Source organism: Tachyglossus aculeatus, chromosome 9 (assembly GCF_015852505.1).
Source record: "Tachyglossus aculeatus isolate mTacAcu1 chromosome 9, mTacAcu1.pri, whole genome shotgun sequence".
Lineage (NCBI taxonomy): Eukaryota > Metazoa > Chordata > Mammalia > Monotremata > Tachyglossidae > Tachyglossus > Tachyglossus aculeatus.
Genome location: NC_052074.1, coordinates 28,403,728 through 28,425,603, shown reverse-complemented (window position 1 = coordinate 28,425,603; position 21,876 = coordinate 28,403,728). Strand labels below are relative to the sequence as shown.

General features: G+C 43.3%; 1 protein-coding gene across 1 annotated transcript; it reads right to left on the bottom strand.

The window, feature by feature from the left end:
* Positions 1 to 1,574: 1,574 nt before the first annotated feature.
* On the bottom strand, positions 1,575 to 20,886 carry ANKRD66 (ankyrin repeat domain 66). The gene is given in 4 exon segments (XM_038750865.1): positions 1,575 to 2,085; positions 5,276 to 5,504; positions 9,939 to 10,097; positions 20,850 to 20,886. Coding segments are annotated over 4 exon segments (603 nt in total). The 3' UTR covers positions 1,575 to 1,907.
* Positions 20,887 to 21,876: the final 990 nt, after the last annotated feature.

Genomic DNA, 21,876 nt, shown 5'->3' with positions numbered 1-21,876 from the left:
ATTCCATTTTCTTTCAAGAGCATCTGGCTGTTAGGCAACTATTAAAAATGAAATGAATGCACCAGAGAACATTTTGATTAAAATTACTGTAATAAAGTTTCCCTGCTGTGGGACCCTGGGGAGTCTCCATGCTTGTTTTCTCACCTGTAAAATGGGTATTAAATACCTGTTCTCCCTCCCCCTTACATGTGAGCCCTGAATGGAGCCTAGCACAGTGCTTAGCACATTGCAAATTTATTAAATACTACAATAATAAGGAGAATAATAGTGATAGTAAATATCATTAGTAATAAAGGTGGGTTCCAAGGCAAAGGGAAACATTGGTGTCTAAGACATCCAGGGAAGAGAAGTTTGGGGTTTTCTTGAAAGAATAGATTCCTTTTCCCTTCCCAAGGACAACCCAATCGGCTCCAGCAAAATCCCTGGGGAAAGATAAGGAAATCCAGAGAAGCTAAAAAGGACTCAAATTACCAGCTTTTTTTTAAAAAAATAAAGGGTGTCTCCTAATTTCTGTAAAGATGCCCTACAGCTTGATGTTTAGGTTGGGCTGATCTATTAGGCTAATAGAGAAAGGAAAAAGGATTTGAAGATTTACTTACCTAAACTGCATTAGTGAGCAATGTTCAGGGCCCAGAGTCAGAGAACATGAATAATAATAATGGTATTTGTTAAGCACTCACTATGAACCAGGCGCTGTGCTAAGCACTGGGGTAGATACAAGCTAATCAGGTTGGACACAGTCCCTGTCCCACCTGGGGCATAGTCTCAATCCCCATTTTACAGATGAGGTAACTGAGGCACAAAGAACTTAATAATAATAATGACGGTATTTGTTAAGCATTTACTATTTGCCAGGCACTATACTTAGTGCTGGGGTGAATACAAGCCAATCGGATTGGACCCAGTCCTTGTCCCATGTGGGGCTCACAGTCTCAATCCCCATTTTACAGATGAGTTAACTGAGGCACAGAGAAGTCAACTGATTGTCCAATGTCACACAGCAGACAAGTGAAGTAGCGGAATTAGAACCCCGGTCCTTCTGACTCTCAGGGCCATGCTCTATCCATTAGGCCATGCTGCTTCTCTTCTGAACTGCTTCCTGGCTCCTGAGGGTTAGAAGGTCCTTTCAAGGGGGAGGTTGCCTGAATCTTGTCTTGAAGACTCACTTCCTTCTAGACTGTTAATTCGTTATGGGCAGGGAACGTGTCTAATAATTCTGTTGTATGCTCTCAAGCACTTAGTACAGAGTTCTGTACTTAGTAAGTGCTCAGTAAATACCACTGATTGTTGATTGATTCTGGGCCTATTTTAGAGCTCATCAGCCATTTGGCTTCCTTAATCTGTAGATCGGAAGGGAGTGGGATTTTCAAGATGGCACCACCACCTTATGTTGAGAGCATTTTTTATGGTATTTGTAAAGTGTTTACCATGTGCCAGGCACTGTGGTAAGCTCTGGGGTAGATATGGGACAGTTGGGTTGGATACAGTCCGTGTCCCATCCAGGGCTCCCAATTTTAATCTCCCTTTTACAGATGAGTTAACTGAGGCACAGAGAAATTAAGTGACTCGCCCAAGATCACAGAATAGGTATTCATCAGACCGGGACTAGAACCCAGCATTCATATGGGTGCGAGCATTCATTTCTCTCTGAAGTCCTTTTCCCGTACTGTGGAAATGATTATGGGTAAGCAGCGGTGATCATATTTTCAGACTGCAAACAAAAACATGACCCAGTGAATAATAGGGAATGTACTACTTTCTCCCCAGGGGGCCTGGACAGGTCATTTCCCACACAGCACAGAACAGTCTCTAGAATCATCCTCTCTTTCAGGAACTTCATCTGAAGCAATACCGCTGTTATCTGTGGTTTTCCTTCTCAGACTTCTCTCATGTGACTTTCTTTAACTCTAGCAAACTTGGAGATCCCCTGATTTCTCATTCTTCCTATTATTTTGATTTTGCCCTAAAGAGGGTGAGGTTCTCATGACCTCTCTTCTCTTGAATTCCCATTCCTCATCCTTCTGATCCAGGTGTAAACCTTTCTGCTGGGCTTGCAGCTGATAGGCACGGCACTCAGCTTCAGCTCTGTAAAGCAAAACAGAAAGATGTGGTGTTAAACCATTTTCCAGGTGAAAAATCCTTAATGTCTCTGAATTGTCACCATCTCCTTTGGTTAACTGGGTGAGTGTGGTCCAACTGGGCTACTGACTTCTTGATCTATTAGCCCAGGTGAATGAATCCCAGTCTCCCTGACTGCTTTCTTTCCAATATTAAAAACAAAAACCAAAAAAACCCAAAACCCCAGTGAATCCAAGTCAGCATAGTTTGCTAATCAAGCTAATTAGTTATCTGGTTTTATTTTGGTTATATTTTTCAAATTGAATGCCAAGCCCAAATCAAAAATGCATACCTTCCCCCTTTATGTGGTATACTCCTGGCCAAAGGGAGTTTATTTACAACAGAATCAGAGTGAATATTCTTTGCATGTTTTGGTTAATACCACCAGCAACAATAATAATAATAATGATGGTATTTGCTAAGCTCTTACTATGTGTCAGGCACTGTACTAAGCACTGGGGTGGATACAAGCAAATCGGGTTGGACAAATGTGGGGCTCAGAGTCTCGATCCCCATTTCACAGATGAGGTAACTGAGGCCCAGAGTAGTGAAGTCACTTGCCCAAGGTCACACAACAGACAAGTGGTGGAGCGAGAATTAGAACCCATGACCTGATTCCCAGGTTCGTGCTCTATGCAGTATAAATGATGTTAAAGGATAATGGAATATTCTTTTGATAATGGATGTCTGTCTGGACACAAACGGAAACAGTGGTGGAATGAATAACTTTCACACCAAAGCTGGAACAACTGCTATGTCTCAATAGGGCACCATGATGAGCAGATTTACTCACCAACTGGAAACAATCAATCAATCAATCGTATTTATTGAGCGCTTACTGTGTGCAGAGCACTGTACTAAGTGCTTGGGAAGTACAAGTTGGTAACATATAGAGACGGTCCCTACCCAATAATGGGCTCACAGTCTAGAAGGGGGGAAGAGACAACAAAACAACATGTATTAACAAAATAAAATAAATAGAATAGTAAATATGTACAAGTAAAATAAATAGAGTAATAAATCTGTACAGACATATATACAGGTGCTGTGGGGAGGGGAAGGAGGTAGGGTGGGTGGGATGGGGAGGGGGAGGAGGGGGAGAGGAAGGAGGGAGCTCAGTCTGGAAAGGCCTCCTGGAGGAGGTGAGCTCTCAGTAGGGCTTTGAAGGGAGGAAGAGAGCTAGCTTGGCAGATGTGCGGAGGGAGGGCGTTCCAGGCCAGGGGGAGGACGTGGGCCAGGGGTCAACGGTGCAACAGGTGAGAACAAGGCAGAGTGAGGAGGTTAGCGGCAGAGGAGCGGAGGGTGCAGGCTGGACTGTAGAAGGAAAGAAGGGAAGTGAGGTAGGAGGGGGCAAGGTGATGGAGAGCCTCGAAGCCGAGAGTGAGGAGTTTTTGCCTGATGCATAGGTTGACTGGTAGCCACTGGAGATTTTTGATGAGGGGCATAACATGCCCAGAGCGTTTCTGCACAAAGATGATCCAGGCAGCAGCGTGAAGTATAGATTGAAGTGGGGAGAGACAGGAGGATGGGAGATCAGAGAGGAGGCTGATGCAGGAATCCAGTCGGGATAGAATGAGATTGAACCAGCAGGGTAGTGGTTTGGAAGGAGAGGAAAGGGCGGATCTTGGCGATGGTGCGGAGGTGAGACCGGCAGGTTTTGGTGACGGATTGGATATGAGGGGTGAACGAGAGAGCAGAGTCGAGGATGACCCCGAGTTTGCGGGCTTGTGAGACAGGAAGGATGGTAGTGCCATCAACAGTAATGGGAAAGTCAGGGAGAGGGCAGGGTTTGGGAGGGAAGATAAGGAGTTCAGTCTTGGACATATAGAGTTTTAGATGGCAGGCAGACATCCAGATGGAGATGTCTTGAAGGCAGGAGGAGAACCCCCAAATTGAGTTTTCAGATTCTATTCCAGCTTTAACCCAGCAGATAGAACTGAGCCCACAAATTGGAAAATGCATGATGGGGTAACTAAGTATGTATGAACAAACTGTTAAGAAGATTAAGATAGTAAAGATTCACAGGAAGGAGGGGTTGCTGTCATATATAAAGAACAACTTGCCTGAAGGATCAGGACAGAGATTGAAAATTTTTCTTTCTCTGGACTTTTCAGAGACATTGATTGATCTCTCCAGAGATGTTGATCTAGGCCTCTTATCACTGTAGTAGCAGGGCTGTCCTTCGGTCTAAAAATGGCACTGTAAGTTTGTGAAATGGTAACCTCAGGGGGTGAATATCATTGAGAGAAGAGTTTCCTGCTCACTTCAGCACTGGGGCTGTGAAAGTATAGAAGGGTATTTTTTCTAGCCCCTTCAATTAATCAATCAATCAATCAATTGATTTATTGAGCACTTTTTGGGTACGGAGAAAATCTGAGCATGAGGGTGACACTGAAGGGAATGGGAAAAGAGAGGATAGAGGGCTTAGTCAGGGAAGACTTCTTGGAGGAGTTGTGCCTTCAATAAGGTATTGAAGGTGGGGAGGGTAATTGTTTGTCAGATAGGAAGAGGGAGAGTGCTCCAGGACAGAGGCACCATGTCACAATGACTCCCACCGGCCTGGGAGTCAGAAGGTCACGGGTTCTAATGCCAGCCCAGCCACTTGTCTACTGTGTGACCTTGAGCAAATCACTTCACTTCTCTGTGACTTAGTTATCTCCTCTGGAAAATGAGGGCTGAGATTGTGAGCCCCACATGGGACAGGGGATGTGTCCAACCTGATTTTCTTGTATCCACCCCAGTACTTAGTACAGTGCCTAGCATGTAGTAAGTGCTTAACAAATACCATTATTATTATTATTATTATGTGGGCAAGAGCACTCCTGATGCTTACTAAGCCTCTGAGTATCATTCTTAAAGAGAGAGCTGGATGCATATCTTCTGCCCTTGAGGGTCCCAAAGATACTTTGTTCTCTGACTACAGACTTTATCCGTTCTCCCTATCAGCCATCTCACCAGGGGTCCAATCAGGTGGTCTTCAGTCAAACGTTCACTCACAGTAGAGCAGGTTGTACCCTGTTGACATCCCTCTCTCCTTTTCTTCTGTCCCTCTTCCTCACTCCCCACAACCCATCCCCATCTCCGCTAGATTGGAAGCTCATTGTGGACGGGAATGTGTCTACCGACTCTGTAGAGACCTGGATGAAATAAAACTCACGTCTCTAGGAACTTGACGCAGTCTTTCTGCCCGTATATCTGGGCGATCCTTTTTGGGGTATCCCCAAAGAAGTCGGGGGCATCAATGGCAGCATGCAGAGCATGCAGGGTCCTGAGAACTCCCAGTCACCCCGACTCAGCCGCAAAATGGGCAGCGGTCCAACCCACGTCCGTAGTCAGGCAGGGCCGGGCTCCGTAGTCAATAAGCAGCTTCACCATCTCTGTTTGCCCTTAAGGTCCAGAGAGGAAAAGGGAGACAGTTAGGATGCTATAATGAATAGAGCATGGGCCTAGGACTCAGAAGGTCATGGGTTCTAGTCCCAGCTCTGCTACTTGTCTGCTGGGTGACCTTGGACAAGTCACTTCACTCCTATGCATCTCTGTTACCTGATCTGTAAAATGGGAATTGAGACTGTGAGCCTCACATGAGGCAGAGACTGTGTGCAACCTGATTTGTATCCATCCCAGTGCTTAGTATAGCCTTTGGCACATAGTAAGCACTTAACAAATACCATAATTAGGACATTCGTCTGACTGGTTTTATTCCAGACCGTTCCGTTTTTAGCCAGTCTGATCCCCTGTGCAGTAATAATAATAACTGTGTTCATTTGTTTTTATTGTATTTATTAAGCACTTACTATATGCCAGGAACTGTACTCAGTGCTGGGGTAGATACAAGATAATCAGGTTGGACACTGTCCATATCCTTCATGGGACTCACAGTCTTAATCCCCATTTTCCAGATGAGGTAACTGAGGCACAGAGAAGCAAAGTGACTTGTCCAAGGTCATACAGGAGTCAAATGATGGAATCAGGACTAGACACAGGTCCTTCTGACTCCCGGGCCTGGGCTTTATCCATTAGGCCACGCTAGTGTTCTATTCATTAAGCACTTACTTTATATCAAGATAAGTACTAAGCACTGGGGTAGATACAAGTTGATTAGGTCTCACATGAGGCTCACAGTCTAAGTAGGAGTCGAAATTGTCATTTTACAGATGAGGGAACAGAGGCACAGAGAAGAAGGAGTGGTATTTATTAAGCAGGCATTTCCTCCTCCACATGGAAGGAAATACGCCTTCAATAAGGCTTCGAAGGTGGGGAGAGTAATTGTCTATCGGATATGAAGAGGAAGGGAATTTCAAGCCAGAGGCAGGATGTGGGTGAGAGGTTGGCTACAAGATAGACAAGAACGAGGTACAGTCAGTAAGTTGGGTGGAGCAAAGTATGCAGGCTGGGTTTTAGGAGAGCAGTGAGGTGAGGTAGGAGGGAGCAAGGTGATTGAGTGCTTTAAAGCTGAGGGTAAGAAGTTTCTGTTTGCTGCGGAGGTGGATGGGCAACCACTGGAGGTTCTTGAAGGGTGGGGAAACATGGACTAAATGGTTTGGGTAGAAAAATGATCTGGGCAGCAGAGTCAAATATGGATGGGAGTGGGGAGAGACAGGAGGCAGGGAGGTCAGCAAAAAGGCTAATCTAGTAATAAAAGCAGGATAGGATAAGTGCCAATTAATGTGGAAGCAGTTTGGATGGAGAGAAAGGATGGATTTTAACGATGTTGGGAAGGTCAGACTGACAGGATTTAGTGACAGATTTAATATGTGGGTTGAATGAGAGAGATGAGTCAAAGATAATGACAAGATTGGGGGAGGCAGAAAGGATGGTGGTACTGTCTCTAGTGATGAGAAAATCGGGAAGAACAGGGTTTGGGTGGGAAGATACGAAGTTCTGTTTTGGACATGTTAAGTTTGAGGTGACAGCAGGACATTCAAGTAGAGATGTTTTGAAGGCAGAAGGAAATGTGGGACTGGAGAGAGGGAGAGAGATCAGGGCTCGAGCTGTAGATTTTGAAATCATCTGCCTAGAGGTGGTAGCTGTTGCCATCTGAGTGAATGAGTTCTTCAAGGGAGTGGAAGTACATAGAGAATAAAAGAAGACTCAAAAGTGAACTTTGAGGGACCCCCACATTAGGGGGTGGAGGCACAGGAGGAGCCCTCGAAAGAGATTTAGAATGGGCAGCCGGAACAATAAGAAGAGAACCAGGAGAGGATAATGTCATTTACACTAAGGTTGGATTATGTTTCCAGGAGAAGCAGTGTGGGTCAGTGGAAAGAGCCTGGGATTGGGGAGTCAGAGGTCATGGGTTCAAATCCCTGCTCAGCCACTTGTCAGATGTGTGACTTTGGGTAAGTCACTTAACTTCTCTGTGCCTCAGTTACCTCATCTGTAAAATGGGGATTAAGACTGTGAACCCCACAGGGGACAACCTGATCACCTTGTAACCTCCCCAGCACTTAGAACAGTGCTTTGCACATAGTAAGTGCTTAATAAATGTCATCAAAAAAAGAGAAGGGGTGGTTGACAGTGCTGAAGGCAACTGACAGGTCAAGGTGGATTAGGATGGAGTAGAGGCTACTGGATTTGGCAAGAAGATCATTTGGGACTTTTGAGAGGATGGTTTCTGTGGAGTGAAGGGGACAGAAATCAGATTGGAAAGGGTCAAGGAGAGAATTGGAGGAGACGATGAGGGAACTAAGGCACAGAGAAGTGAAGGGACTCGCCCAAGGTCACAAAGCAGACAAGTGGTGGTTACATGGTATGCGCTCAGGAGAAGCAGTGTTGCCTAATGTTTAGAGCCCAGGCCTGGGAGTTAGAGGACCTGGGTTTTAATCCCTGCCCTGCCACTTACCTGCTTTGTGACCTTGAGCAAATCACTTCACTTCTCTGTGCCTCAGCTCCCACAACTGTAAAATGGGGATGAGGACTGTGAGCCCCATGTGGGACAGGGAATAATTTCAACTGATTACAAATGGGTCCAACTGATTATCTTGTATCTACTCCGGCATTTAGTAAAGTGCCTGCAACATAATAAGTGCTTAGCAAGTACTATGAAAAAAAAAGACTATCTTAATATTTGTCTCACAATTTTACTCATTTGAAAGGGATAGCCCAATCTGCGTTATCTATTGCCTCATGATGGAATTGGGTCAAGAGATTGATTTGGTATGTTGTTTACCTCAGTCCCACCTGACTAACCCATAATGTATTGCACTTAAGAGAAGCAGCGTGGCTCAGTGGAAAGAGCCCGGGCTTGGGAGTCAGAGGTTATAGGTTCTAATTCTGGCTCCACCACTTGTCAGCTGTGTGACTTTGGGCAAGTCAGCTAACTTCTCTGTGCCTCAGTTACCTCATCTGTAAAATGGGAATTAAGACTGTAAGCCCCATGTGGGACAATCTGATCACCCTGTATCCCCCCAGCACTTAGAACACTGCTTTGCACATAGTAAGTGCTTAACAAATACCATCATTATTATTATTATTATTATTTATCTTCATAACACCCACGGATTACTTCATAACCTTCATTCATTCATTCAATTGTATTTATTGAGGGCTTATTGTACTGTTTGGGAGAGTACAATATAACAACAGACTCATATAGACAATATAACAATAGACACATTCTCTGCCCACAATGACCTTACAGTCTAGAGGGGGAGGCAGACGTTAATATAAATAAGGAAATAAATTACAGATACGTACATAAATTCTGGGCAGGGAATATATCTTCCAATTCTGCTATACTGTACTCTCTGAAGTGCTTAGTACAGTGCTTTTCACATAGTGATCAATAAATACTATTTATTGATTATTGAATGATCAGGGAGATAATCACAATTATGGTACTTGTTAAGTGCTTACTATGTGCCAGGCATTGTAATAAGCATGAGGTGGAAACCACAAAATCACACTGGACACAGTCTCTGTCCCATCTGGGGCTCACATTCTCAATCCCCATTTTACAGATGAAATAACTGAGAATTGAAGTGACTTGACCAAGGCCACGCAGCTGAGAAGCAGTGGAACAGGGATCAGAACCCAAGACTTTCTGACTTGCAAGCCAGGGGTTCTATCCACTATGCCATGCTGCTTCTTACTGGGGAGAGTGGCTTTACAGAAGACTTTGAAAATGAGGAGGAATGTGGCTTGGAAGCTTCAGAACGGGGAGGGACCCGTGCGGTGAGTCAGCTAAGGGAGCGTCAAGAGCAAGATACGACTAGAAAGTTAGTTTGGGAGGACTGAAGAGTACAAGCTGAGATGTAGAAGAAGTGTGGAGGGTTTTTGTTTTTTTTTTGTTATTTGATAAGCGTTTACTATGTGTCAGGCACCCTAACAGCTGCTGGGATAGATACAAGCTAATCGGATTGGACACAGTCCCAGTCCCACAAAAGGCTGCCAGTCTTAATCTCCATTTTAAAGATGAGGTAACTGAGACTCTGAAAAATTAAGTGACTTGACCAAGGTCACACAGCAGGCAAGTGGCGGAGCTGGGCTTCGAACCCAGGTCCTTGAACTCCCAGGCCTGTACTCTTTCCACTAGGCCACACTACTTCCCTAAACAAAAAGAGCTATCATTCCCTCCTTTCTCCCTCTCCCATCAACTTAGTCCCACTCCTTAATCAATTAATTATGTATCCTTATACTCAGCTGGTCCCCAGTGTATAATTTATTTTAATATCTGCCCCCCCCAGAGGCCTGTAAGCTCTTTGAGGACAGGAATCGTGTCCACCAACTGTACTGTCATGCTCTCCCAAGAGCTGAGTTCAGTGCTCTTCACAGAGTAAAGTGATCCATAAATAGCACGGATTGACTGGCCAATCGATTACCTTTAATAGCAGCCCAGTGGAGTGGTGTCCTGTCGTTCCAGTCAACGTCCTTATAGTTTGGATTGCAAGATCCTTTCTTCAGAATCTTTTCCACTAAATCGTAATCTCCGATGGCGACAGCTTCGTGTAGCTCTGTCATCTCCATCATCTTGGCCAGTGCTTGGTCAGAGAACAATAGAACGCTACCTTGGCAACTTTTCAACTCATGCCTACCCCTGCCCAAGACCCCTTATTCATTCATTCATTCAATCATATTAATTGGGCACTCACTGGGTGCAAAGCACTGTACTAAGCGCTTGGAAAGGGTGATACAGCAATGTTGTCTGTTTCCCCCTCCTAGACTGTGAGTTCATTGTTGAGTAGGGACCGTCTCTATAATGTTGCCAACTTGTACTTCCCAAGCACTTAGTACAGTGCTCTGCACACAGTAAGCTTTCAATAAATACGATTGAATGAATGAAAAGAGAGACAACCCCAATAACAATAACAACTGTGGCAACTGTGAGCTCATTGTTGGGTAGGGACTGTCTCTATATGTTGCCAACCTGTACTTCCCAAGCGCTTAGTACTGTGCTCTGCACACAGTAAGCGCTCAATAAATACAACTGAATGAATGAATGAACTTACTATGAGCCAGACACTATTCTAAGTGCTGGAGTTGATACTGGAAAATCAGGTTGGACACAGTCCCTGTCCCTCACGGGGCTCACAGTCTTTATCCCCATTTTACAGGTGAGGTAACTGAGGCACAGAGAAGTGAAGTGACTTAGCCAAGGTCACACAGACAAGTGGCAGGTCTGGAGGGAGTCAGGAGGACTCCCAGGTCTGTGCGCTATCCACTAAACCACACTAACGCCCTTCTTCATCCAGTTATCCCTCTGCCTCCCATCCCATCCTACTCTTCATTATCTCTTCACGACTCTGCTCTATGTTTGTCTGGTATATTCGTTCACAGTGAAGATACTCAGTTCATGTCAAAATAACCTCCACGGAAACAACCGCAGGTAACATGTACAATCTAAAGGAGAATGCCATTAAACTGGGAGGGAAAAAAAAGACATAATAACACAGTCTTGTGATCATCACTGTTATTATTATTACTAGTAATAATGATAATCACAGACTATGTATTGTGTGTAGTAAAAACAATAATAGTAATTGCTGCATTTATTAGGTGCTTACTATCACTACTCTATTTTATTAAGGATGTGACTGAGCCCCCTTTTTCCTCTCCTCTTCCCCATCCCCCCTGCCCTTCCGCCTTCCCCTCCCCACAGTACCTGTATATATGTTTGTACAGATTTATTTCTCTACTTATTTTACTTGTACATATCTACTATTCTATTTATTTTGTTAATGATGTGCATCTAGCTTTATTTCTACTTATTCTGATGACTTGACACCTGTCCACATGTTTTGTTTTGTTGTCTGTCTCCCCCTTCTAGACTGTGAGCCCGTTGTTGGGTAGAGACAGTCACTATATGTCACCAACTTGTACTTCCCAAGCACTTAGTACAGTGCTGTGCACACAGTAAGCGCTCAATAAATACAATTGAATGAATGAATACTAAGCACTCAGATAGATACAAGATAATCGGGTTCTACATTCATTCATTCATTCAATTGTATTTATTGAGCGCTTACTGTTCTACATGGGGCTCACAGTCTCAGTAGGAGGGAGAAGAGGTATTGAATCCCCATTTTGCAGATGAGGGAACTGAGGCCCAGAGATGTGAAGTGAATCACTCCTTTGAACCCCTTCTACTGTCCCACCTTCAGTTTGGATCACAATTATCATTCCAGACTCTAAAATCTGAGAAATTTCCTGTTCAATCAATCATATTTATTGAGCACTCACTGTGTGCAGGGCACTGTACTAAGCGCCTGGGAGAATACAATATAACAGAGTTGGTAGACATGTTCTGTAGACATGTTCTCTGACCACAACAGCTGTAGTTAAAGACCTCCAGAAATGAAGATTCCACAAACTCCTATAATAAGTAAATTAGCTTCTAATTCTGTGGCAGGTCAGAATGTAGAACATGCAGCCAGTTTGAATCTGCTAAAGGATAGTTTGTCCAGTAGGGACAGTAGTTTGTCCAGTAGTATGTCCAGTTTGTCCAGGAGTCTAAGGACTGTTTATAGACTGTAAGTTTATTGTGGGGAGGGAATGTGTCTGTTTATTGATTTGTACTCTCTGAAGAGTACAATGCTCTGCACACAGTAAATGCTCAGTAAATACAGTTGAATTAATTACTGTCCTCTCCAAGTACTGGTTTTGCTACTTTTTAAAATGTTGTTAATTTAAACTTTGAATTTTTTATTGTTTGTAATTCATTACTATTTTCTAGGATTCTTTTCTTCCCCTCAATTAGCCCCTTGTGGGACAGGGACCATATCAGTCAATTGTATTTATTTATCTTCATGTTTTTCAGGGTATTTGTTAAGCACTTACTATGTGCCAGGCACTGTACTGGGCACTGGGATAGATACAAGATAATCACGTTGTACATAGTCCCTGTCCCACATGGGGCTCACAGTCTTAATCCCCATTTTACAGATAAGGTAATTGAGGCACGGAGAAATTAAGTGACTTGTCCAGTGCCACATCTCCTCCTCCCCATCCCCCCTTCCCTACCTCCTTCCCCTCCCCACAGAACTTGTATATATTTGTACAGATTTATTACTCTATTTTACTTGTACATATTTACTATTCTATTTATTTTGGTAATGATGTGCATCTAGCTATAATTCTATTTGTTTTGACAATTTTGACACCTGTCTACATGTTTTGTTTTGTTGTCTGTCTCCCCCTTCTAGACAGTGAGCCTGTTGTTGGGTAGGGACCGTCTTGATATGTTGCTGACTTGTACTTCCCAAGCGCTTAGTACAGTGCTCTGCACACCATAAGCACTCAATAAATACAATTGAATGAATGAAAGTGATGGAGCTGGGATTAGAACCCAGGTCTTCTAACTACCAGGCCTGTGCTATTTCCATTAGGCTACTCCGCTTTCATCGTAACTTCAACCTGTAACTTTTCTCCTAAGATCCTCAAGGGAAGGGATCTATTGTTCTCTGTATGGGCTGCTTAACAAGATATGGATTAAGTGCTTACTGTGTGCAGAGCACTGTAATAAGTGCTTGGGAGAGTTGGTAGGCATGTTCCTAGCCCACAATGAACATACAGTCTAGAGGGTGAGACCAACATTAATATGAATGAATAAATCGTGGATATATACCCAAGTGCTGAAGGACTGGTGAATATAAAGTGCAAATCCAAATGCAAGGGTGATGCAGAAGGGAGTGGGAAAACAGAAATAGCCAAACTGCTTATCTTGTACTAGCCCCAGAGTTTAGTGCAGTATGTAAATAATAATAATAAGAATGATAGCATTTATTAAATGCTTACTATGTGCAAAGCACTATTCTAATTGCTGGAGAGGTTACAAGGTGATCAGCTTGTCCCACGTGGGGCTCACAGTCAGTCTTAATCCCCATTTTACAGATGAGGTAACAAAGGCACAGAGAAGTTAAGTGACTTGCCCAAAGTCACACAGCTGCCAAACACAAAGTCACTTATTTTAAAATGCTACAATAATAAGCGAGTTTAATCCTGGCATTTCTTGTCTCTTTCTTGCAAACTGCAGCCTTGCATCTTTCGCTAAATTTGATGGACTTATCTAATTAAACGAGGTTTTAGAAAGTTGTAATCATGAAGGTCTCTGAAAATAGAAAATTCTCTGTAAAGAACTAATAACAATCAATATTGCCTTCTTCAACTGGACTTACTTGGTCAGATGTGAAGGAAGGGGAAGAAAACTGGAAAGGATGCAATGTTGTGTCACCCAGAACCGAACGCAGAAGGGATGAAAAAATGTCCCAGACCACAGCACTCTTTTGTTGTCATTCACCATGACAACTGACTCCTCCCTCCTTAAAGCTACAAGTTCATCAGCCCGACTTCAGCCTTAGGGGACTAAACCACCGAGACCCTAGTGGGGAACTCTCCCCTATTCCTCCCTGAAATCATGAAATCAAGCAGTGATATTTATTGAGTGTTCACTGTGCACAGAGCACTGTACTAAGTGCATACATAGGTCTGAATGTACCTGGTGTTCATTATGCTTTGAATCTAAAATCCCTTTATATGAATTGCCATGGGGTTAAAGGGAATTGTGATCATTGTAATGCATTTTAATGGTATTTGTTAATAAGAAAATCAATGGTACTGTTTGAGCACTTATTATGTGCACAACACTGTACTAAGCATTTGAAAGAGTACAGTACAACTGAATTAGCAGACAAGTTCCCTGCCCTTAAGTACTTACCTTGTTCCAGGCACTGTTCATAGTACAAGGACAGATGTAAGGTAATCAGATCCGACACAGTCCCCGTCCCGTATGGGGCTCACAGTCTTAATCCCCATTTCACAGGTGAGGTACCTGAGGCATAGGTAAATTAAGGGACTTGCCAAAGGTCACACAGCAGACAAGTAGCAGAGCTGGAATTAGAACCCATGTCGCTCTAACTCCCAGGCCCTTGCTTTAACCACTGGACCACACTGCTTCTCACTTTGGAGAAAGCTTTGAGGTCTCTTCTAAAATACATCATACATATTTAGTTTTCCTTATTACTCAAAGTAGACAATTCCGGTTGTGGGTGGTGTTTGGAGTGGAAAAGCCCGTGTAGAACTCACAGTCTTAATCACACTATGCAAACATAAAGGACATCTCTTGTTATGCCTTCATGTTTGTGTGCAGACCTACCTACTTGTCTCACAATCTTCACAAAGTTTCTGTTCAATCAATGTCAGTGGTATTTATTGAGTTCTTATTATGTGCTTACTACTCTTATGAAATTAGCTTCTAATTCTGTGGCAGGTCAGTCTTCCCTAATGCGTAGTCCACTGCACTACACCCAGAGGGAGCTCAAAGATTCTTATTCAGCATGTTCAAAACTGAGCTCCTCATCTTCCCTCCCCAAACCCGCTCCTTCCCATGACTTTCCTATCCCAGTAGACATTACCACCATCATCCCCGTCTCTCAGGCCCACCACCTCGGCATCAGCTTTGACTCATCTCTGTCCTTCCACCTGCACATTCAGTCAGCCACCAAATCCTGCAGTTCTATCTAGACAGTATATCACTAGAAACCACCCCTTCCTCTCATCCTAACTGCCACCTTGCTATTGCCAATTTGTACTTCCCAAGCGCTTAGTACAGTGCTCTGCACATAGTAAGCGCTCAATAAATAGGATTGATGATGATTTATTGAGCGCTTACTGTGTGCCAGAGCCCTTGTGCATATCTATTCTATTTATTTTATTTGGTTAGTATGTTTGGTTTTGTTCTCTGTCTCCCCCTTTCAGACTGCGAGCCCACTGTTGGGTAGGGACTGTCTCTAGATGTTGCCAATTTGTACTTCCCAAGCGCTTAGTACAGTGCTCTGCACATAGTAAGTGCTCAATAAATACGATTGATGATGATGATGATGATGGTTATATTCTGTCTCAACTACTGCATCAACCTCATTCCCCACCTCCAGCCTCTCCTCTGACCAGTCCATACTTCACTCTGCTGCCTGGATCTTTTTTTTTTTAGTGTCCTGCTCATGTCCTCCCACTCCTCAAAATCAGCCAGTGGTGGCTAGACTGTAAACTCACTGTGGGCAGGGAATGCATCTGTTTCAATATCATATAATATATATTATAATATATATTATATTACATTGTACTCTCCCAAGCACTTAGTACAATGCTCTGCACACTGTAGGCACTCAATAAATGCTATCAAATGAATGAAAAATCCTTCTCAACATCAAGCAGAAACTTCTGACCATCAGCACTCAAATCAGGTCTCCCACTTTGCTTCTCTAACACCAACCTACTCACTGACAGATCCCCATCTTCACAGCCTACTCAAATATCACCTCCTCTAGGAAGCCTTCCCTTACTAGTGTCTCATCTCCCCAATTTACTGTTTCACCTATGCACTTTAGTCCTCACCCCATAAGCACTTACATCACTCCCTGTCCCCATAGCACTTATGTATATATCTATATATCGGGTGCACAGAGTAAGTACTCAATAAATATGATTACTTCTATTCCAGCACTTGGGACAGTGCTGGACATATAGTAAGTGCTTAACAAATACAATAATAATAATGTTTACCAGAAGATAAAAACCTCTATGTGATAATGTGATCATCAGCACAAGAACAGACAAAAGCTGTAACAGATTATCTAAGATTGTTTCTGTCTTTAAAAATGTTTGAGTTCCTGCCCAGCTCTCCCCCGCTTCACATCTGGCAAACCACTGATTTCCTCATCTTCACTGTCCAAAAAAAAAAAAAAAAAAAAACCATCTCCTCCAGGAAGCCTTCCCTGATTAATCTCTAATCCCCAACCCAATTTTCCTGCTATCCCCACCATTCTTTTTCTTTTTTGTATGATATTTGTTAAACATTTACTATGTGCCAGAGAAGCAGCGTGGCTCAGTGGAAAGAGCTCGGGCTTTGGAGTCAGAGTTTATGGGTTCAAATGCCAGCTCCGCCAACTGTCAGCTGTGTGACTTTGGGCAAGTCACTTCACTTCTCTGGGCTTCAGTTACCTCATCTGTAAAATGGGGATTAAGACTGTGAGCCCCCCATGGGACAACCTGATCACCCTGCAACCTCCCCAGCACTTAGCTTTGCACATAGTAAGCACTTAATAAATGCCATTATTATTATCATTATTATAATTATTATTATCTGCCAGGCACTGTTCTAAGCACTGGGGAAGATACAAGCTAATTATGTTGGACAGTCTGTTATCGACAAGTAGGGTGCAAAATAGGTTAATCGGTGTAAATCCGCGGCACGGTTCAGGTACCCAAGGTGGTGACGCAAATAGGAAAAATGACTCGGAGACATGAGTTCAGATAGAGCAGTAAAGAAGGAAAGTGGCTACCTGCCCGTTCACCTCCCGGGAGAGGTACCAGTGACAAGCAGCCCCAATCCCATGCACACTGTTTCTTTTATTGAGTTACAGCAACATGGGAGTGGAGCATTTGGGAATTTCATGAATTCAATTAGGACTGACAGGATGTTCTAAATTCTCGTTATCTTCTGTTTTCACTGTCTTGTGCAGGTTGTTGTTATCTGCCGTATGACCTTGTATAGATAGGTGTTACTTGTTAATGGCCTTGAAGACATCTGTTGCAGAAAATACAAAAAGGAGTTGTTCTCTCAGCCTGCACAAAATGGAGGGTTACTGTCAGCATACACAAAATGGAGTCAGTCATGTCAAGTCCGCTAGTGGACAACAAAGTCCGTGTCCCATGTGTGGCTCACAGACTTAATCCCCATTTTACAGATGAAGTAACTGAGGCACAAAGAAGCTAAGTGACTGGTCCAAGGCCACTCAGCACACAAATTGCTGGATTAGAACCCAGGTCTTTCCAACTCCCTGGCCTGTACTCTTTCCAATAGGCAAGGCTGCTTCTCCAACTACTGCCATTTCAATATTTCTGGATCACCTAAACACTTATTTACTCATCTACTTCCCCTAACCTCTCCACTCCCTTGCACATGGGTAGATTCCTTTAAACTCATTGATCTGCCATTTATTTTAGTGTCTGTCTCTTCTTCTAGATTTTAGCTCCTTGAGAGTAGGGTTCATGCCAACAAACTCTATTTATACTCTCCAAGTGCTTTGTACAGTACTCTGCCCATAAAATATATTCAAATACTATTTATTGATTACAGGACTATCTTTATAACCATACATATGGAATGGATGAGAAGCAGAATACCCTGATGGATAGAGCACAGGGAGTCAGAAGGGCCTAGGTTCTAACCCCAGTTCCACAACATATCTGCTGTGTGACCTTGGACAAGTCATTTCACTTCTCTGTGCCTCAGTTCATTTGTAAAGTGGGGATTAAGAGTGTGAGCCCCATGTGGGACAGGAAATGTGTCCAACCTGATTAACTCGTATCTACCCTAGTGTTTAGAACAGTGCTTGACACAACTGGCTCCGCCACTTGTCCTCTGTGTGACTTTGGACAAATCACTTAACTTCTCTGTGCCTCAGCTTCTTCATCTGTAAAGTGGGCTTGAAGACTGTGAGCCCCACGTGGGACAACCCGATCACCCTATATCTCCCCCAGCGCTTAGAACAGTGCTTTGCACATAGCAAGCACTTAACAAATACCATCATTATTATTACAAATCCAAGTACAGGGCTACACAAACTGGAGAGGGACGAGTAGAGGAAATTAGGGCTTAATTTGGGAAAGCTTCTCAGTGGAGATGTGACTTTTTAATAAGGTTTTGAAGGTGGAGACAGAGAGGGGCGGTCTGTCAGATGTGAAGGGGGAGCAAGTGTCAGTCCAGAGGCTTGACATGGTGAGAGGCAGTTGGTGAGACAGACAAGATGGAGGTACAGTGAGTAGGTTGGTGGTCAGGGGTTCAAATCCTGGTTCCGCCAATTGTCAGCTATGTGACTTTGAGCAAGTCACTTAACTCCTCTGTGCCTCAGTGACCTCATCTGTAAAATGGGGATTAAGACTGTGAGCCCCATGTGGGACAACCTGATCACCTTGTAACCTCCCCAGTGCTTAGAACAGTGCTTTGCACATAGTAAGCGCTTTATAAATGCCATCATCATCATAGCATGTATTTAACAAATGCCATTATTATTGGTAATATCATTTTTATTATTATAAACAGAAGAGGAAGCATAGCCTCCCAACTTTATTCTGCCACTTGCATAATGGAGTTGAGGCCTGGGAGTCAGAGGCCTGGGTTCTAAACCTACCTCTGCCATCTGCCTGTTTGACCTTAAGCAAATCAATTAACTTCTAGCTACCTCAGTTTCCTCATTTGAAAAATGAGGATTAAATACCTGTCCTTCCTCTTAAATTGTGGACCCAAAGAGGAACACAGACTATATCCAACTTGATTATCTTGTATCTAATGCAGTACAGAGTACAGTGCTTGACACACAGAAAGTGCTTAAAAACACCCTTTAAATATATATAGAGTGGGAAATAAATGAAGTCAGCATTCTTTTCCAGGGTCCTGAAAACAATTGAGATTCACAGTCCTCTAGTGAATGATTGTTCATTCATTGTTAGGCTAAGACATCAGCAGCAGCTGGTGATCATTTAGTCTGCTTTAAGGAGTATCCTGTTTACCTTTCCTGAGCCTCAAGGCTATTCAGTCAACAATGGACTTAGTTCAATAAATCACCAAGAATCAACCCGTAGTATTTGCAGAGGACCTACTGTGTTCAGAGTATTGTACTAAATGTTTGTAAAATTACAATTGGCCACCGGGGAGCTAACAATCCACAGGAGGAGATAGACATTAAGATAAATTGCTGATAGGAAGAGAGTGATAAGTTTCTATTCCTCCCTTTTCAGCTATTTATCTTGCTCTTCTCCGCCACTCCACAGCTCAAACACAAATCCATCAATCCATTGATCGATCAATCAATTGTGTGTATAGACCACAGTGCTGGACCCTTTTCCACCATGAGAACCCCTTAGTTTGGATGCTGCAATGCATCTGGAGTGTTTGACTGGAAGGTCTAGATCCACGTTCTTATGGGAGAGAAATTCACACTGCCTAAAATTGTTTTCAGGTTGGATGAGGACTTCCAAAATGATTCACAAGTGCAATTGACAGTATTATAGTTGCAATCTTTGAAAGCATTATTAAGGGACTCCTTCTCAGGGTGATAGGAAACCCCCAAATGGAACTAATCCTTTTCTCTACAATTTAGAGCCCCAAAAGGTGCTTACAAAATGTACAATATATCATGTGAGATCCAAGGATTCATAATGGCAATGTGTTTGTTCAGTGGAAGAACTTATATGCCACAAACCATTCTGGTGGACATGATGGTATGAATCACTAGGCAGGCCATCATAAGAGAAGCAGCATGGCTTGGTGGAAAGAGCAGGGGCTTGGGAGTCAGAGGATGTGGGTTCTAACCCCCGTTCTACCACATGTCTGCTGTGTGACCTTGGGCCAGTCATTTAACTTCTCTGGGCCTCAGTAACCTCATCCATAAAATGGCGATTAAAAGTGTGAGCCCCCACGTGGGGCAACCTGATTACCCTGTATCTACCCCAGCGCTTAGAACAGTGCTTGGCACATAGCAAGCACTTAACAAATACCATTATTATTATTATTTATTGCAAGAAATAGCATAGTTCAGGGGGAAGAGCCCAAGCTTTGGAGTCAGAGGTCATGGGTTCAAATCCCAGCTCTGCCAATTGTCAGCTGTGTGACTTTGGGCAAGTCGCTTAACTTCTCTGTGCCTCAGTTACCTCATCTGTAAAATGGGGATTAAGACTGTGAGTCCCACGTGGGACAACCTGATCACCGTGTAACCTCCCCAGCACTTAGAACAGTGCTTTGCACATAGTAAACACTTAATAAATGCCATTATTATTATTATTTATTATTGCACTTTTGGGGGCCTCATTTTCCCCATCTGTAAAATGTGGATGAAATGCCTGCTTTCTCCACTACTAGTCCACTATGACCGTGAGCCCCTCATGAAACAGGGACTGTGTCTGCCCTGATTATTTGTATCAATCCTAGCAGCCACTACCGTACTTGAAACATAGTAAGTGCTTAATTCTGTTGTACTCTCCCAAGCACTTAGTACAGTGCTCTGCACACAGGTAGTGCTCAAGAAATACCACTGATTAACAGGTATCGCTCTTACCATTATTATAAGTATTGGGTTAGCAGCAAGGTGATCTACAAACCCTTGTCCCATTCAGCAATCACAACCAATCTTATCCCCATTTTACAGTTGAAGAAACTAAGTCCCAACGAAATGAAATGAGTTGCCCAAGTCTTCCAGTGGCAGAGCTGGGACCCATGTGGGATAGGGACTTTGTCCGACCTGACAAGCTTGTATCTAACCAGGCGGTTAATTCCATGCCTGGCACCTATTAAGCGCTTAACAAATTCTATAAATTTTTTTTTTTTTAAATTAGAACCCAAGTCTCCTGAATTCCAGTACCATGATTTTTCCATTAGGCCATGCTGGCAGACTCTATCTATGCCTTCATTCTGGGATTCAATAGGCTGTCCTTGGAAATGTATAGAAAATATATACTTAGGCAGTGAACTCCATGTGGGACACAGACTGTGTCTGACCTGACTAACCTGCATCTACCCCAGTGTTTAGAATAGTGCTTGGTACCTAGTAAGTGCTTAACAGATATAATAATAATTTACAAATGCTCCAGAATTGGGGCTAACTTAGCATGCTCAGTTGATGTCCCACAGCATGTTGGGAGAATTTAAACCCATATTTTTTTCTCCCACTCTTCTGCAAAAAGGCCAAAGCTAGTAACAGTGTCTGATGGTCAACCATTTAAGGTATTTAATAATAATAATAATAACAATGGCATTTATTAAGCATTTACGATGTGCAAAGCACTGTTCTAAGTGCTGGGGAGGTTGCAAGGTGATCAGGTTGTCCCTCCGGGGGCTCACAATCTTAATCCCCATTTTACAGATGAGGTAACTGAGGCACAGAGAAGTTAAGTGACAATAATAATGGCATTTATTAAGTGCTTACTATGTGCAAAGCACTGTTCTAAGCACTAGGGAGGTTACAAGGTGATCAGGTTGTCCCAAGGGGGGCTCACAATCTTAATCCCCATTTTACAGATGAGGTAACTAAGGCACAGAGAAGTTAAGTGACTTGCCCAAAGTCACACAGCGACAATTGGTGGAGCAGGGGTTTGAACCCATGGCCTCTGACTCCAAAGCCCGTGCTCTTTCCACTGAGCCACGCTGCTTCTCTTGTGTGCAGAGCATTGTACTAAAGGCTTAGGAGAGTGTAATAGGGATAATCACGATCCCTAACCAGAATAATTTCTGATGTATCAGTTTTAAATAAAAGCAAGAATGATCCACCT